An 18039-nucleotide genomic window follows, 5' to 3' on the forward strand; every position below is an offset into this window, starting at 1 on the left:
TAAACTCGCCTGCGGCACAGTCGGGAAAACTTTGAGTCGTGTAACAGCAACAGCTGCCGAGCGCAGGAACTGGATGGTGCAATTTCGTGTAGGATGTAGTGCGAGTCCAGGATATCAGCGGGGTCGGATGGGGGCTGGGCCATCTTTTAGAGGCGGCGGCCTGATGTATTTTCGACATCAAATGGGCGGCCTCATGACCCACGAACTATTGCGGCTGAACAGATGCGAACATCAGCTCGCCGGCATTGGTGTGGGGTATTGAGGTGACATTGGTCGGAATTGGCTCCATGCATAGCGGCACAGGGATGACGTTACCGTTTGGTGGTGCTCAGCCCCCAACGGCCCCCAAAGGCGTCTGAAGTCAGCTGCCTGATCCGGCAATTGGGTCGCACTGTTCATATGAGCGTGGCATTCCTACATCTTTTCAATTCTGTTGAGTTCTCGACCCCACTGACAAATTCCTCTTGACACTGGGTGCAGTACCGGACAGAACGTTCCATGCATACCACAGAAGCAGGTTTCTTCGCTAGACACATACCTGCCTTTGTTCGTACCACGTAAAAAGTTTTTGATCATCTCCATTCCTCCATTCGTTGCGACTCCGTGCGATGGCGACTATCTCAACCGACTTCTTAGAAGTCGACGAACGTCATCGGAATCCCAGTCATACTCGGTCGCGCTCAGGAGGCTACGTCGATACCATAGAAGAAAAGGCGAGATGGGATCGAAGGAGTCGCGAACAAGAAATGAAACGCTATCATGACAGTCGACATGGTACAGCCTCATCTCCACGAATTTCCAACTCTCCTACGACGCCTGACCGACTCGGCGTCCCCGTCTTCGAAACTACTGGGAGGATGCGATCGAGTTCAGAAGCTGGTCAAAGGGACAGAAGGTCAGAACGACGGTACAACACTCAGGAGGTCCGGCCCAGCGCGATACCAGTTCCCGGATATGATTTGACCAACGAGCCAGTCCTGTCAAGTCAACTACCTGTAAGGTACGAAGGCAAGCCGCAGCACCAGAAGAAACCAAGCATCAAAGTGGAAATCCACCAGGACAATCCGCCATTGCCCACAAGCGGTCAGGCTTTTAGGGCGAAGCGAAGCCCGAGCGCTAGCCCAAGATCACCCACTGCACGACCCGAGCTTCAGTACCAGTATGCGACGCTACAAAACAAACTGGAACAGATCAATAGCACGTGTTCTCCATACATGGATGTTGAGGCTGCGGAACCTCAAGATCTCACGTTCGACAAGATAGTAGAACACACTAAAGCCTTTGCTTTCGATCTGCAAGTGTGGGCTCATCTTGCGAATCTCGACGGTATGGCTACGGTGGATAAGCGTAAGAGAGAAGTCGTGGACGCCGCATCGCGAAGCCTAGACCGCCTGTTGTATCTGGCAGCTGAGTTGAATGACGCTTGCTCCAATGCCAAGCCAAGGGACCTGAAGTTCAAAAAGCTTCCTGAGATCGACGACGAGACGTTATTCGAGGATGGAGATGACGACAGGTATGTGCTTTCGAGACGTCGACCGAAACTTCTCTGACTTTGAACATCAGCGGTGAACCAGACCCTACAGAGACTTTAAGCTTCATCATTCATTCCAGCCTAGACGGCATTGAGCTGCAGATCCAGAATCTGAAGAGATTGAGTCGAACATTGCAAGAGGCCACACCGGATGCAAAAGATGAGGTCGTGGCAGTCGCGAAGCTCGTAACGGAAACCGTGAAGTACTTCGGCTCGGAAGAGGCACTACATCGCTATGAAATCAATGAGAAGATCTCTGGGAGGAGAGGTTTGGAAGAAGCAAGGTACACGAATTCGCATTAGCCGGGTGAAGTTGAGGAGTGTGGTAAAGATGATGGAGACCAAGTAGCGTTTCGTATAGGCTGATAATGAATTTGAGGTACATTTTGACGCGTCTCGTTGACGCGTTAAGTTGGTGATAGGGGGTGGAAACGCGCGCGTTGGTGTGGCTGCCGCCGCGAGCTGCTCTAGCGTCGGCTCCACGACCGGAAGCTTGGAGGGCATGACGTAGCGCCTCAACATCTAGAACAGTGTGCCAATGCAACCAAGGCAATTCGATTTGATACAGGAAATGTTCTCAAGGTTCTTTCCAAATTTAGATGCGCTGGTCAACGTGCGAAAGAGATCCCAGTCACGCTGGGATTCCATCTCGCGACATGTCGCTTATCCGTCCAGTTCTACGACGCCCGGCTCCGCCGCTGACAGTAGAAACCATCAGCACGGTCTCGTATGGCCAAACACCCACGAATCCGACACCGCGTCGTCGCTACATCAACCCAAATAAACATTCATTCGTGGAAGGTACTCGTTGCACATACAGTTTCAAAATAAGAGTATATTGCGGTCTTCTAAAGATGCAAAAGAGAAAACATATTTACAGCGCAGCAAAAGGAATGACTGCGAAGCTCTGACGACATGCCAGAACCGAGAATGAAATGTGCGTCGCCCCAGATGAGAAAGGCTCAAGCCATCACCACAAAAGGCTACAACTACCATTTACGAGCACTTGGTAACGCTGGGTACGTTGGAGCACTTGTCGTAGGTCTTGCCGCCAGTTACGGAAACATCTGTCCAGGTCCAGCCAGTGCAGGAGCCCTTTCCGCAGGTAACGACGACGTCGTAGCCACTGCTGGAGACATCACCAGTGACGTTGTCGAGCGTCAAACCAGTGATGGGGACGCCAGTATCAGCGTCACCGTGGAGGTCGCCACCGTCGTAGTTCTGTTCAATGAGGACGCCATACTTGGAGATCTCAGACAGGGTAATGTCTTCGTAGGTGACCTTGTTGATCTTGCCGGTGGTGCCAGCGCGAGCCTTAACGCGGACGCCGTTGACGGACTTGGTAATCTCGGAGTTCGAGAAGGTAACCGTATCGACCGTGTTGTCGTCACGACCACCGACAGAGCCGATGGAGAGACCGTGCCCACCAGAGCAAAGGCCGTTCTTGAAGGTGATATCCTATCCGTATTGTTAGCGGGTGCCATCATCTCAATCCCCAGGGGATACATACGGTACCAGAGTTCACGGCAACACAATCATCCTGGTTGTAGACCTTTGCACCGTCGATAATGACGTTGCTGCTCGAGCCAATGTCGAAACCATCCGTGTTGTGACCTTGCTCGTCCTTGTCGCCTTCCGAGGCATCGATGGTCATGTCGGTAATGGTGAGACCGTCACATCCGTTGATACTGACTACTTGAACGGGAGGGTTCTGGATGGTAATGCCAGTGATGGAGGAGTCGGTGAGCTTGTGTGCGGAGAAGAACTTGGGCTTCGTCTTTCCGCCGTTTCCACCCTCACCGTCCCACCAACGAGCGCCATCACCATCGAGGACGGCTCCCTCGGCACCCTTGACAGTGATTTTGGTTCCACGAATGTCAAGGAGAGGTCTGAGAGTTGGTTCATGAAGTCAGTGCATGTCTCATACATTTGTACTTGGATATTGCTTACCCTTTCCACTCTTTGTAGCCCCAAGTTGTGGTACCCTCGAAGATGACGGTGGTATCGTCAGCCAAGCTGGACAGGTCCAAAGTAGTGCCTGAAGGAACAGCAACGTCCGAGAGGACCATGGTAGCACATGATGACTGCGACTTAGAAGCCTCAGCAGCTCCGTTCGAGCCCGAAAAGGTGCAGCTGGATGCACGTTTCACGACTTCGGGCTTGGGTGCAGGAGTGATGGCCGGGGCCGGGGCTGCCACAGCGGACGCCGCCAGCGACGTGAAGAAGATACCAAGAGTCAAGGCGACCATTGTGAAAGATGATTGATTTGAAGAAAGGCTTAAAAGAGCGAGTGAAGTGCTTGGTTGCTTGGCCTACATGCTTGGTACGCCACACATATATACGAATTCCTAGTAATGATACACACGAATGAATGACTTAGCCACCAGCCAATTACTGATACATCGAATCTACACTTGACGGGATCATAATTTCCCGATTCAAGATTCTCCATACTGACAGATGAGGGATTGTTTCGAGATCCTCCACTAAGTGGAGAGGAGAGAGAAGAGATGAGAAGGACTTGGTCGCTCGAAGCAACGCTTGTTCAGTGCGTGGGTGTGGTCAGGGGAGATTTGTTTCGGAAAATCCTCCAATGAGTGGGACCCGCCCGATTTCCACTTTTCCAAGCCTGTCGTTCGAAGGTACCCTCGTGAACATGTCAATGCATAGCCAGAGTTGCGTGACAAGCCTCGGAAAGAACGGAAACTAAAAGGCTTGACTCTGCTCCAGCCCACTTCAGCGCAGTGGTGTGGGAAAGCTCTCTTCCATCGTGTGAGGTAGCGTACCGGAAATGGCTAGTACGTCCACCGGCCATAGATTGGGAATCTGCGTTATTCCCAGCCACCTCACGACGTCTCCTGACAACACTATACGTGTTTACTGAACACCAGCATAGGGTGCAAATGACATGGCTTGTTCTTCCATGACGTCCACATACTCCCTCCCTTCCCGTTGTGGTAACCTTCCCGCTGGCGCAAGCTTCCTTCACGCGCCCTCGGCATCTCGGGCAAATGACATTCCACCCGCCTCCGCAAACGCCACACATCTGGGGTCGCTAGTACCTTGCATATTACCCCGCTGAGCATTTCTTCCATGGCAAACATTATACCGTCAATGAGATCGTTCCGCGACGCGCAGGTCCGGATGGCGATCTTTGGCCGCGGCTGAAGTCCACGGGCTAGTTGCACGCGAGATCGAGAGCTATGTCGTAGAGCAAAAGTCGCGTCGCGTCTCATGAACTTTTCTTCATCACCGAGGAAGTCAAGATGCGGTTCTTTCATCTGTTTGCTGTCGCGATCTCGCTGTTCTTTGGTGTATTGGCGACCGATAATGGCCTGCAAACGGATGTGGAGTGGGATAATGGATCGCTCATGGTTAATGGCGAGCGCGTCATGATCATGAGTGGGGAATTCCGTACGTTGATGATTTGAGATGAATAAAGGGTAAATGAGATGAGTGCTAACTCAACTTTCGCATCTACCAGACTATGCTCGCCTCCCAGTACCTGAGCTATGGCTCGACGTCTTCCAGAAGTTCAAGGCGAACGGCATGAACGCCGTTTCAATTTACTTCTTCTGGTCGTACCATTCGGCATCGAAAGGCGTATACGACTTCACAACACCGGGGAAAGATATCCAGCGCCTGTTTGATATGGCCAAGGAAGCCGGACTTTACGTCATCGCACGACCAGGTCCATACTGTAACGCGGAGACAAATGGAGGTGGCTTCGCTCTATGGACCAGCGACGGAAGTGGTGGCAAGTACAGAACTTCGGATGAGACATACAGACAAGCCTGGTCGGAATGGATAGCGGAAGTTGGCGAGATCATCGCAAAGAACCAGATCACCAACGGCGGACCTGTCATCTTAGCGCAAGTCGAAAACGAACTGCAACAAACCCGTTACGAAGCCAACAACACACTGGTCATCTACATGGAACAGTTGAAGTCCGCCTTTAAAGACGCAGGCATCGTCGTACCTTTGTCACACAACGAGAAGGGCTTCAGGTCGAAGAGTTGGTCCACTGACTACAACAATGTTGGCGGCGCGATCAACGTTTACGGTCTGGATAGTTACCCTGGCGGCATGAGCTGCACAAACCTCGACACTGGATTCAACCTACCCAGGACTTATTACCAGTGGTTTCAGGAGGTCTCCCCTACTCAGCCAGAGTATCTGCCCGAATTCGAAGGTGGATGGTTTCAGCCATGGGGTGGCTACTTCTTCGACCAGTGTTTGGCTGAACAGAGCCCAGAGTTTGCAGATGTCTTCTACAAGGGCTTGATCGGACAGCGAGCTAGCCTTCTGAACTTGTACATGGCATACGGAGGCACGAACTGGGGCCATTCTGCAGCCCCTGTTGTATACACTAGCTACGACTATGACGCGCCGCTACGCGAGACACGAGAAGTCCGCGACAAGTTCAAGCAGTACAAACTGCTCGCACTTTTTACCCGTGTCAGTAAGGGCCTTCACAACACATTCATGGAGAACAATGGCACCGCAAACGCGGTCGACAACTCCGCAATCTGGACTTGGCAGCTCAAAAGCCGCGATACGGACAGTAGATTCTATCTTGCCGAGAACAACAACACTCGTACCCGCGCCGTTACCGATTTTTCTATAACGATCAAGACATCTGAAGGCGATGTCAAGATCCCGAGCATGCAGCTTGCGGGCCGTCAGAGTCGATGGGTGGTTACCGACTACGCTGTGGGTGACGAAACGCTGCTTTACTCGTCAGCCGAGATTGCTACCTATGGCCTGTTTGATCGACCCGTCCTCGTACTTTACACCCGCGAAGGCCAGACAGGAGAGTTCGCATTCAAATCGCAGGGTAACGTAACGTTCAAGGCATACGGTGCGGAGTCAGACCTTGCGAGTAAGCCGGCCAATGGCACCTACTCAAGCTTCTCGTACACCCAAAGCAAGGGTGCGACAGTCGCCGAGTTCTCCAACGGCGTTCTTGCTTATATGCTTGATATTCCGACTGCATGGACCTTCTTTGCGCCATCAACGACAGATGTCCCCAACGTCACACCCGACCACCAGATCTTCGTGCTCGGGCCATATCTCGTCCGCTCTGCCAGTGTATCAGGCGGTACAGTTTCCGTTGTTGGTGACAATGCAAATGCGACGACCATCGAAGTATACGCCGGTTCTGATGTGGAAACGATATCCTGGAATGGAAAGGAGCTCGCTACGACGAAGACCTCTTATGGTTCTCTCACTGCGAAGATCGCTGGAACCGCAGAACGCGAGATAACTCTTCCAGAGCTTGCCAACTTCAAAGCTGCTGAATCTTCGCCGGAGATCCAACCTTCGTACGATGACAGCAGCTGGATCGTCGCCAACAAGAACACCACTCTGAGCCCAGTCAAACCACTCACTCTCCCTGTACTCTTCAGCAGTGACTACAAATACTACACTGGCGCGAAGATTTACCGCGGATACTTCTCCAGCAAAAGCGCATCATCACTCAACATCACGGTTCAGGGCGGTGTCGCCGCTGGTTGGGGGGCTTGGCTCAACGGGCAATCAATCGGTTACCATCCCGGTAACGCATCACTCACTTCGACAACAGCCTTGCTCTCGTTCAGAAACGTTACATTGAAGGACGAAGGGAATGTCTTGACAGTGATCACCGACTATACAGGTCACGACCAAACCTCCACAGGCCCCGCTGGCGCCGAAAACCCCCGTGGTATACTAGGTGCCCAACTTCTCAGCGGCAACAACACGAATATCTCGTTCGACCAATGGAAGATCCAAGGTAACGCAGGTGGAGAGCGCAACATCGATCCCGTGCGCGGTCCAATGAACGAAGGCGGTCTCTACGGCGAACGTCTCGGTTGGCACCTCCCCGGTTTCGACACCTCTTCTTGGGAAGACGCCAGTCCCACTGCCGACGGCGTCCAAGGCGCCGGTATCCGCTGGTTTACAACCACCTTCTCCCTCTCCATCGACTCTGACCTCGACGTCCCCATCGGCATCGAACTCGGTGCGCCGAAAGGTACCATTGCACGCATGCTTCTCTTCGTCAACGGCTACCAGTACGGGAAATACGTACCCCACATTGGACCCCAGACTCGCTATCCTATTCCTCCTGGTATTCTCAACATGAGAGGGGAGAATGTCTTGAGTGTGGCGATGTGGGCGCAGACCGAGGCTGGGGCGAAGTTGGATACGCTCAAGTTGATTGAGTATGCGAGGTATGGGAGTGGGTTCGCGTTTAGTGAAATTGATGGAAAGGCGCTGCAGCCGGCGTGGGTAGATAGGAGTGAGTACGCATGAGCGGTGGTTGGTTTGTCATTTTGCAGAGTGGTTGTACCTGTCCGGCATACAGATATTAATCTATCCTTCTTACGGACACTCAATATCGTGGTTACACATCTTCCAGTAGCCCCATCCGTTTACTACCACATCCACTCAAGGCCGCTCCAATTGCTCGGTGATGTGTATACTGCTTTAGAGAATCTTTCAAAAAATCCATCATATCATGGTCGAGATTTTCCAACTCGATCTCTTCAAGCCTCAGTGCCACAGGCAATATGAATCCTATGAGTTCTGATTTTACATCTTTAAATGTTTCGTCGTTAATAACCATGCGAACAAGCTGACTGTATAGTTCGAGTAGGGACTTGGAATAGTCAGGCGTTATACAGTTCTCTGTAAGCTGCTGCGAATCACACAGTGCCAATAATGAGTACACCCTATCGCGTCGATCTGCACAGTGAAGGGCTCGTCCAGGCAAGCCAAACGAAGCGACCAATTCTACCAGGTTAAGAATACCTCTGGCTACCTCCATTGATTCATCGATCACTCTGATTGCCATAGAATTCATGAAATGTGGCCTCTTTTTGACTCCGTGGGTTTCCAGAAATCCCCCCCAGGTCTTGCAGAGAAAGGAGACCGATTCGCCAGTGGATGTGTAAGGGCCAAACCGCAAAACCCTCTCCAAGGCTAAAGTGTACTCTTGTACAATCCAGGCCCGACTCCAGTATGGCGAATTGAAGAGATCCATAACGCAAGGACCGTATACCTTATACCAGCGTTTAAAATTGCCATGGCCGTCGTTGTGAAAAGGTGGTATCGTTTTCATGGCACGTTCCCATTGAGCCGAGTATTTCGTAGCTATTCCAAGCCAAACCAAGACAAGACCAGCTTCCGAGTAGATCTTTCCCATCATAGAGACTTGATGAGTCCGTTCTGGATTGCTATCTTGATCAATGCAGATAGCATCAATCCACAGGGCGCACGTCGCCCGATCTTTCCTGGCTTGATGAAGGAAGTTCCAAAGGTTTTCGCGTACGGTTAAAGGCTTCCCGTTGACTAAAATATCTCTTGCGGGTGTCGGTGGGCCCCAGACGTACGAAAGCGCAGTGTATTTGGGCGATTCCTGGAGAGCGATTACGCGCATAGTGCAGGCTATTGGAGCCGTTTCGTCATCTGCTTGGATAATCTCAAGCAGTCGAATGTTCGTGCTGGCATCGATGTGGAGCGGAGTGTCTTCGTACAGGGTGGACATGATGGGGAATGACGTGTGGGGTCGGTCGCCAATAAGTACAACACGGTGCGCATCAATGCAGTTAGGGAGAGGGAGGAATAGAGGAGAGATGCGAGGAAAACCCTGTTGGGGTTGATGAGTGAGACGAGGCTGAGGCGCAGCTGCCTACGGCTGAACGAAGCCTGAGGGCAGGAGCTAAGCAGGCTGGTTCAATAAGCGAGGCTGAATGGGCGATTAGTCAACGACAGATGTGTAGCGAATACAGTGCGCGTGAACATGTAAATCTTGCACATGCTTTTTGTTCCATTCTACACGCTCTTGAATCGCTCAAACATCTACGGACGTGGTTGTATGCCAGCCTGTAGAAGGCCCGCTTTTATCGGAGCATACCTCTTAGTACTCCCAACCATCATCTCCACTGTCTTCAAAGTCCAGCACCATATCTACCCAGTTGCCTCCACCATATTGGCACTTGCTGGGTCCGATCTTCTTGAATCCCGCTTTCTCATAGAAAGGTATATACCGGTCTCTGCAGATGAGCGCTATCCTAGAACCCACACCCGAATCCTTGATCCTCTGTACATAGCTCTGCAGTAGTATTGAGCCGAGACCTTTGCGCGCAAAGTTTGGATGTACACATAATGAGTGCAGACAAACCGTCTGACCGTCTTCGTTATGGCCTACATTTGGCGTGAGTTGGTAGTTTGTTTTCCAGTCCTTGGGGTAGTCCATCGCGTCATCGGTAACGAGTGGTGAGTTTGCTTTGGTGGAGATGACGTGACCAATTATCACGCGCTTCCGGTCTGTGTCTGCTGAGTCTATTGATGGGAAGGAGTGCAACTTGATGGTCTCGCCTAATGGTCCTGACGTGGTGGGGTAGGCGGAAGAGAAGAGCCCACTGCAGAGCTCACCACAGGTTCGCAGACGGTACTCGAGCTGTGGTAGGTTAGCGCGGGATCTGAAGAGACCGGAAGGAAAGAGCGCAGGACATGAGTGAGGGAAGGGAAGGAGCGAACGACCAGCGCATAACAAACTCAATTGGACCCGATGAACGACGTAAGAGGTATATTGGTGTTTCGTGAAACAATGAATAGGAAACAGGGCAGAAGACAGTGTGCGCACTTGATGGTTTGAGTAACATCGTTATGGAGAAGAGCGCATGGCTCGTGCCTGACGGAGCCCAATGGTGGCACTGAGCAGAAAATACAGGCATTGACCATGATGTTCGAGATAACGTCGATGAAAGCAATCGTTCTCACCTTCTCGCGCGATGCGGCTTCAACCGGATCGAAGGCCGCATGCTCGAGCCAATCGCAATCATCCAGGTCGTCGATGTTCAGCAATGAAGCGTAGGGTCGGACGCCCATCTGCTTGAGTCTCCCCTCCTGAGCGATGTTGGAACTGCGATGGGGCACCAAACTCGATTGCTGCTCCACGGACTCTGGGCTAGCGACGGTCTCAGGCTCTCTTGATAGTTCGGGCATGCCATCGAGCGTCTTTTTGTCTGCTAGCAAGTCTCGTGGCATCTTGGCGGTGAGTTGCGACAGGTCAGATGGAGCGTTGTTATGATGATGGTACGGCAGGAGGGTCGGTTGACGCAACTATAGGAAGCCGGAGTGCAGTGGTCAGTCTGGGTTCGTGGTTCCTGGAGGACTCACGAGACTCTCTGCGGCCTCAGCCCCGCCTTTACTAGCGGTTCGCTTCGCGCCTGCCGTTGCAGATCGTTCCGGGTTAGCTGGGTGGCAGATGGCCCAAAGGAGCAGGCGGGGATGTGCGTGTGTTATGGCTGGTATGGGATTCACTCTTCTAGACTCCTGCTTGCGTCTCAAAAAGCAATGCCTTGTGATGGCGGGATTCGTGGATTATCGACCATGCCCTGACTAGCGATGGTGTGGCGATGGGATTCACCATGACGTGCAGTAGGATGATGTCGGTGGGGTATGGCAGCACCTGGTGGCATGGAGCTACAGCTCACGAAATCCTTTGCAGGGGCTAGCCGTAGGGCGCAGCGGCCAGATGATTCTCGTGCATGCGTTGGGCAGGAGTTGAAGCATCCCAGACATTATGCTATCCAGGTAGCTGGAGTAAGGTCTGGGTATGCTCCCGGATGAACAGCACCCCCGCGGAGATGGTGACCAGGCTCGCCGCATAGTCAGCCCAGGACAAGTGCATGGCAGACACGCCGTGGCTCCAAGCAGAGACGGTATTCATTCATATCGACGCGACTGTCTGCACCGTCTAGCCTCTCCCGCGCGTCGGCTGCCCCGCTTGCTGGCCATGCTTGGGCCTACACCGCCAACGTCGTGGTTTGGATGCAGTAGTACTACTCCTTCGACTGCGCGCCGACGCCTACGCCCCAGCCCGACGTTGCTGGTATATTACGAGTGACAGCCTTGGTGGCCTAGGCGAAACTCTCACAACATGCAGCCTGTGCCCTCTGATCGCTGATTCATCCGACGCTGGGTTCGCGGCTCCACTACGTTCCATTCCCTTCCAGCCCAGCAGGCGGCGACTGACGTGCCCTCTCCCTCTCTCACTGCGAGGACCCTCCGGCCCGTTCCAGTCCCAGGTTGCGACCAGACCATCACGGCCCAGTGCCTCCTTCCTATAAGCTCCTGCGCACCGAGACACCGTTGCCCCGACCCGCCCAACCCAACCTCACCTCCCACCGTGTCACATTCTTTGGCCTCATCCAGACGTGCCCGCATACGCCCCAGCCCGCTCCGAACCACCATGTGAGTCGATTCCGGAGCCGTGGTTGTGCCACCACCCCCAGCACGCTGCTAACACACGCCGCCAGGCCTCGCGTCACCATATCCATCACCGCGCCCGGCACCCAGGCCGACACGGACCTGCTGACGCTCGAACTGCCCCCCGGCAGCACCGTCAAGGACCTCAAGGGCTTCATCGAGGCCGACACCAGCCTGCCCGCCGCGTCACAGAGCCTCTACCTGAACGGCCAGCCGGTAGCCGTAGACACACAGACACTAGAGGACGCCGGAATACGGGATGGCGAGATGCTGGCCGTTGTGATGCGCGCCGCACCTCGACCAAACAGGAACCTCCAGCAGCCGGGCAGGCCCGCGCAACCTGATCCAGAAGGCGTGCGACAGCTTGTCCTCAACGACCCCCAGCAGATGAACAAGCTGCGCCAGGGCGACCCGGAGCTCGCCGCCGCCGTCAACGACCCCACCCGCTGGAGAGATACATATGCCATGAGGCAACGACAGGCCGAGGAGTCGGAGCGCGAGCGGCAGAACCAGATCGCCCTGCTCAACGAAGACCCTTTCAACGTCGAGGCGCAACGAAAGATAGAAGACATCATCCGCCAGGATCGCGTAGTCGAGAACCTCCAAAAGGCATACGACGAGAACCCTGAAGGTATGTCAACTTCGACCGGCGGATAGATCGATGGGATATATAAGTGAGGGGCTGTGTCCACGGAAGCTAACATGCCACAGTGTTCACGCGCGTACACATGCTTTACGTCAACACCGAGGTCAATGGCGTGCCCGTCAAAGCCTTCGTCGACTCTGGCGCCCAGGCCACCATCATGTCCCCCGACTGCGCCGAGCGATGTGGTATCATGCGCCTGATGGATGTCCGATATGCCGGTATGGCACGCGGTGTCGGCACAGCCCGTATTCTGGGTCGTGTACATCACGCCGAGATCAAGATTGGAGGCGCGGTCATGCCCTGCGCCTTCACAGTCATGGAGGGCAAGGACGTCGACCTACTATTTGGTCTGGACATGCTCAAGCGTTACCGCGCCAAGATCGATCTCGAGAAGAACGCCCTATGCTTTGAAGGACAGGAAGTTCCCTTCTTGCACGAGTCGGAAATCCCTAGGAGCTTTGAGGAGGCGGAAATGAACGAGCCAACTGTCCAAGGTCCTAACGGAGAGGAGATTGGTGCGAAGACTGGTGCTGTTCGACCGAAAGGTAGCGCTGCAGCTGGTCCTTCGAATGCCGGCGCATCATCCTCATCATCTCAACCAGCGCAGCCGCAAGCCCAACCCACAGCGTCCAAAGCGCCCGTAGCATCTGCACCTACAAGCAACTTCCCTCAGGAGAACATTCAGCAACTCACTGGCATGTTTGGCTGTTCAGAACAGGAAGCCATACAAGCACTGGAGATGTTCGGAGGCAACGTCGAACATGCTGCGAGTTTCCTTCTCGGTGGTTAGTCAACGAGACGACCACAGCACCATAAGATCAGGATCATATGGCGCTCGCCTACACCCGCTGTAGTCTCACTCAGTAAGATTTAACCCTTTGGAAAGATCTGAACAGTTCAAAGGAGTCTCGATGACGAGGACATGAGTTGACGAACTCACGACATTGCATCGATAGCATGCATGTATTACCAGGGAACAGGATTAGAAGCGAAGAAGCTTCATATGCATTAACGTAGTTTTACGAAGACAAGATAGATCAATTGAAGAAAGGCTTTCAACGCCCCTCAACGCGCTTCGTATCATCACAATGCACTCCCACGTCTACCTAATCTTATACAAGCACGGCTTCAGGACCGCGCCGTCCTTAGCATCGCCCTCGTCATCTCCATCACCAGCACCAAACCTCTTGCCCTTGAGCCCAAACTTCATACCTCCACCCCTCTGCGCCACAGCCCCCGCTTTCTGATCTTCCTTCGCGTTCTTACCCTTGCTTGGATGCGCTGCCTTGACAAACTGCATCTTGACAAACATCTTATTGCTCAAATCGATCGCATCGCCAGGCCTCTCGGGTAAAGCATCAAGAACGAATCCACGCTTCCGCAACACCTCGATAAACGCAGAAACATCTGTTCCCTCTTTACCCTCCTGGCCATCTACATTGACCGCGAGTTCCTCCTCGTCTTCCGAGTCGACAGGGCCTTCCTCAGGTGGTTTATCAGCCTTAGCTTTCTTCGCCTTGGGAGGTTTCTTGTCCATAGTCTTCTTGAGAGAACCAATGGAGTTGATAGGCACACCGCCCTTCTTCTTGTCCACACGCCCGAAGCGCGATTTGATCTCCGAGACCCAGAGTTCGCCCTTCCAGCGCAGGATACGGTATGCTTCGTCGATGAAGTCGAGCCAGTTTGTGCCCATGAGTGCGAGACAGAAGATGGCTACGTCGACGCTGTTTTCCGAGATGGGCAGCGCGGAGATGTCGGCTATTGTTACAAGGTCGGCGGAGGGACCGGTGGGTTTGGAGAGGTCGAAGGAGTGGAATGTTAGGTTGAGCGATTTGAGGTGCGGTTGGAGGCGGTAGGATAGCGAGGCTGTTCCGCAGCCTAGATCGGCGACGGTGCAGTGGCCTTTGAAGTCTCGGGGGAGGGGTTTGGCGTCTCCACGCGGAGGTGCGATGGCTGTGGTCTCTTCTTCCTCGAAACCGGGGCCTCTGCGAACTGCGTTCTTCGGTGGTCCTCGTCGGTCTTTTCGTATGTCCTTGTTCCGTAGCTTGCCTCGTACTACTATGCTGTTGACGTAGCCGTCTACGGGATTCGATGGCCAGACTTCGACTTGTTGTGCGAAACCGCGATGGTAGTCCTCGAACATCGATGGGTCCTCCTTGAAGAGAGACGCGCTGTCCGCTGAGGGTTTTGTGTAGAGCGCTTCGTTCAAGTGGCGGAAGCGCGCACTGGCGAGCTTGCTGCGCATCGATCGCTGGAGGGGTGTGAGGCCCTTGGGTTCGGGAAGGAGGTTCTCCAGAACTGGAGTCGCGGAGGCGGGGTTCGTGCCGTTTGCGTTTGCGGCGAGGAGCTTATCGGCTTTGGATTCCTTCCTGCGCTTCTTCTTCTCGCGCTTTGCCTCGCTGTCGGCTATTGCGGATTTCTCTTCACCAGACTTCGCAGCATCTGCTTTAGCCTCTGCAGGCTCAGCTACCGCCGCCGTATCCGCATCCACTTCTTTTACGCCATCTGCGTCTGCCTCCTTGTCTTTGTTACCTCCAGCCTTTCCCCTCTTCCTCTTCTTTCCACGCTTGTCTTGCGCTGCCTCATCTGTCGCCTCTACACTTGCTGCCTCTGGCTTCTTGGTCTTCTCGGTCTTCTCCACCTCCGCACCTTTTCCATTGGCTATGCTGTCCCATTGCTCTGCAAGATTGTCTGCATTGACCTGCTGCTCCTCGCGCTTCTCTTTCCGCTTCTGCGCCTTCTTTCCAGGTTTCGTGGAATCTTTTGGCTTTGGTACTTCGACCTGGGTCTTCACCTGCGCGGCGACGTTCCATCCGGGAACGGCGAACATCGTGACGGTTGTTTGGAGGCGAGTAGATTGTGGTGAAGTGGGATCTGGAAGTTGCACTGGAAAGTACCTGGGACGGCTCGAAATTTTGGGCGGCGGAAGGTTCTGCCGACCGGGAAATGTGGGGCTCCCGCGCGGAGTTCGAGCTCCACTTCGCTGGAACCATCAATAGCTTCTTCAACACGGCATTCGTCGTCTACATCATTTTCCAACTATGCATCCCCAGTCTTCCCTCTTATTGAGACTTTGCGATCATTTTCATGGCCTGTTCTAATCTGAGAAAGTGTCTCAAGAGTCATCGGTACGTCCGGAGCCGTGAGAAGGTAGGCAGGAACGGACACAAACGGCCGCTCTTTCTCTATTGGTCGCCTGTTGGAGGATCCACCCCTTTAGCCAGTCTGCCAGGGCGGATCGTGGGCGGATGCATCTGTAGTCAGCATCACGAAATCTCCGCCTCGGTTTTTGCTGCCCGTGCGTGCAGTGGTTGCTGTGTAGTTCAGGGATTCATTGATCAAGAGAACAAGATAAACTACGCCACGAGTTGACATCATCATCGAGGAGCCGAGAGTACGACAGATCACAATTTTATGTTCTAACAATGGAGGAGAAAGTATATCTTGTATTGAAAGCCACCATCAATCGAGACGATTGCCCTCGCTTGACATGTTCATTTCCAGTCAAAGTCTATCGCACGCTGCAGTGACTACCGCACTTTTCTTCTTGCCGCTGAGATTGACTTCCTGTCGTGAACGTCAGCAAACATCATGCAGCGGTAGGAAGGCAATCTTGGAGAGAACTCACCAGCAATGGAACCGAGCATACCACGCTCAGCGCAGCAGCAGCAAGAAAGAAAGCCCAGATGCTAGTCATGGCACTGGCTATCTCGGGGATGACCAAAGCTTTCTCCTCATCGAACAGTGCCTGGAAGGCCTTGCTGCTTGATCCCGCTATGAGGTTCCCGATCTCCATGGGGGAGACCTCTGGGAGCGCCTTGCCGACTTTGTCGACAGCTACGTTGTGAAAGAGGCTGCCGCTCATTGCGAGAAAGAGAACCATACCGAGGTCTTGACTGATGGTCATGGCACCAACGGCGTTGGCTATCTCACGAACAGGAACCAAAGACTGCACGATGGCAAAACCTGCGACGATGTAACACCCTGTGCCAGCTCCTACGAGGATGCTGTAGCCATAGATGTTGGCATTGGGTGTAGCCTCATCGACGGTGTCTACGAAAGATGTTAGTGAGGTTACTTAAAACCCGGATGCGATGCAAAGTCTTACACATCAGAGCCGTGCCAATAAGGGCCAGTGTGCTCCCTCCAATATACCAGACAGGTATCAAGCCATACCTCGGCATCAAGAAGCCGTTCAACATTGACGCGAAGACCATGAACATGATCAATGGTAGGAGACGAACGCCGGCCTCGAGTGCGCCATCGCCCTTGACGAATTGGAAATAGAGGGGTATGTAGTAAGTCATGGCCTTGGGAATAGGTTAGCATCTTCACTTCATCATTGTTCGGCAGCAGCTTACCAGGATAATACCAGAGGATAGAAACACCTGAAGCTGCATGTTGATCAATGTCGGTTGTTTAAAGAAATGAAGTGGGTATAGTCGATTCTCTTTGGTAACGAGCGGATGAAACTTCAGCGTGATGATGAAGACGACAAGCAGAACGCCCGTGATGGTCCACAGCGCGATAACAGTTCCGGAATTGAACGGGTAGATGACACCGCCGAAGGTGAGCACGACGGTTAGGCAGGCGGAACCAGCGAGGAAGATGACGGCGTTGACCCAGTCGACAAAGCGCAGCTTCTCGGTGAGCGTCTTGGACGGATGGGGGTCGATACTGGGGAATAGGAGGAAGTACACGGGTGCGAAGAGAGCACCAATGGGAAGATTTACGTAGAACCCCTAGCCTATGATCAGTACTCATGGCAAGGACCCGAACATCAAAAGACGAAACGACATACCCATCTCCAAGTGGCACTACTTGCCGCAAAGGCGCCGCCGACCTAATGGTGGAAAGTTAGCATACATCCAGTAAGGACGGAGTTGTAAGGTTGTTCTCACCACTGGGCCCAGGACGCTACCAATCCCCCAAACAACAGTACTCCCCGCAAGATACGCCGGCTTCTCCTTCTCATCCGAAAGAACAGATACATACGTCAACGTACCCGAATACATGCCCGAGCCCCCAACGCCCGCAACAACCCTCCCAACAATAAGCGCCTCAATATTCGGCGCAGCACCACAAAGCGCACTGCCAGCCTCAAACAAGAAGATGTTGAAGATGTAAACCCATTTGATGTTGAAGACGCCATAAATCTTTCCCCAGAGCAGGATGAACATGGTGCCGAGGGCGAAGCCGGTGCCGATCCATGTTAGAAGTTCGAGGTGCCCGAAGTCGGCGATGATGGCGGGTTGGATGTTGGCGACGATTGTGTTGTCGAGGGCGAAAAGGAGGGTTGTTGATAGCATAGCGGAGTATGCAGTTGCCCACTAGACAGAAGAAAACGTATTGTGTTAGCAATTATTCTGGAAGTGGTGATATGTATGGGTGTGAGTGAGGGTGGCTCACTTACCTTCCAACCATGGATGATGCGTGGGCTAGACCTGCTGGCTGTAGCGACATCATCGCCAGGTGAACTCTGAGTACTCAAATCTGCCGATTCTGCATTCTTCTCGCGATCCAAGTTGTTCGGGCTTGGTTGTGTACCTGTGCGGTCCATATTTAAATGTTTCAATCAGTTCTCAATGGCGCGGGGCTTTCGCAG

The 18039-nt window shown here is 53.4% G+C and overlaps 7 protein-coding genes across 7 annotated transcripts; 3 read left to right on the top strand and 4 right to left on the bottom strand.

The window, feature by feature from the left end:
- Positions 1-608: 608 nt before the first annotated feature.
- On the top strand, positions 609-1834 carry J4E78_002598 (uncharacterized protein; the record flags this gene model as incomplete). Its single annotated transcript, XM_049363244.1, has 2 exons — positions 609-1513; positions 1564-1834. The coding sequence occupies 2 exons, from the start codon at positions 609-611 to the stop codon at positions 1832-1834; spliced, it is 1176 nt and encodes a 391-aa protein (XP_049225836.1).
- A 693-nt stretch (positions 1835-2527) lies between these two features.
- Positions 2528-3780, bottom strand: J4E78_002599 (uncharacterized protein; the record flags this gene model as incomplete). The annotated part of the gene is made up of 3 exons (XM_049363245.1): positions 2528-2989; positions 3042-3420; positions 3482-3780. 3 exons carry the CDS (start codon positions 3778-3780, stop codon positions 2528-2530), a joined length of 1140 nt encoding a protein of 379 aa, XP_049225837.1.
- Positions 3781-4797: 1017 nt separating this feature from the next.
- Positions 4798-7825, top strand: J4E78_002600 (uncharacterized protein; the record flags this gene model as incomplete). The annotated part of the gene is made up of 2 exons (XM_049363246.1): positions 4798-4945; positions 5016-7825. 2 exons carry the CDS (start codon positions 4798-4800, stop codon positions 7823-7825), a joined length of 2958 nt encoding a protein of 985 aa, XP_049225838.1.
- Positions 7826-9431: 1606 nt separating this feature from the next.
- Positions 9432-10564, bottom strand: J4E78_002601 (uncharacterized protein; the record flags this gene model as incomplete). The annotated part of the gene is made up of 2 exons (XM_049363247.1): positions 9432-9974; positions 10298-10564. The coding sequence occupies 2 exons, from the start codon at positions 10562-10564 to the stop codon at positions 9432-9434; spliced, it is 810 nt and encodes a 269-aa protein (XP_049225839.1).
- A 383-nt stretch (positions 10565-10947) lies between these two features.
- Positions 10948-13224, top strand: DDI1 (DNA damage-inducible protein 1; the record flags this gene model as incomplete). The annotated part of the gene is made up of 3 exons (XM_049363248.1): positions 10948-10967; positions 11839-12419; positions 12500-13224. The coding sequence occupies 3 exons, from the start codon at positions 10948-10950 to the stop codon at positions 13222-13224; spliced, it is 1326 nt and encodes a 441-aa protein (XP_049225840.1).
- A 312-nt stretch (positions 13225-13536) lies between these two features.
- Positions 13537-15264, bottom strand: J4E78_002603 (uncharacterized protein; the record flags this gene model as incomplete). Its single annotated transcript, XM_049363249.1, has 1 exon — positions 13537-15264. One exon carries the CDS (start codon positions 15262-15264, stop codon positions 13537-13539), a length of 1728 nt encoding a protein of 575 aa, XP_049225841.1.
- A 674-nt stretch (positions 15265-15938) lies between these two features.
- Positions 15939-17900, bottom strand: DEP3 (Efflux pump dep3; the record flags this gene model as incomplete). Its single annotated transcript, XM_049363250.1, is given in 7 exon segments — positions 15939-16001; positions 16063-16487; positions 16543-16744; positions 16796-17176; positions 17336-17764; positions 17848-17878; positions 17896-17900. The coding sequence occupies 7 exon segments, from the start codon at positions 17898-17900 to the stop codon at positions 15939-15941; spliced, it is 1536 nt and encodes a 511-aa protein (XP_049225842.1).
- Positions 17901-18039: the final 139 nt, after the last annotated feature.

This window comes from Alternaria triticimaculans, assembly GCF_023758025.1.
Source record: "Alternaria triticimaculans strain BMP 0046 chromosome Unknown scaffold_2, whole genome shotgun sequence".
Lineage (NCBI taxonomy): Eukaryota > Fungi > Ascomycota > Dothideomycetes > Pleosporales > Pleosporaceae > Alternaria > Alternaria triticimaculans.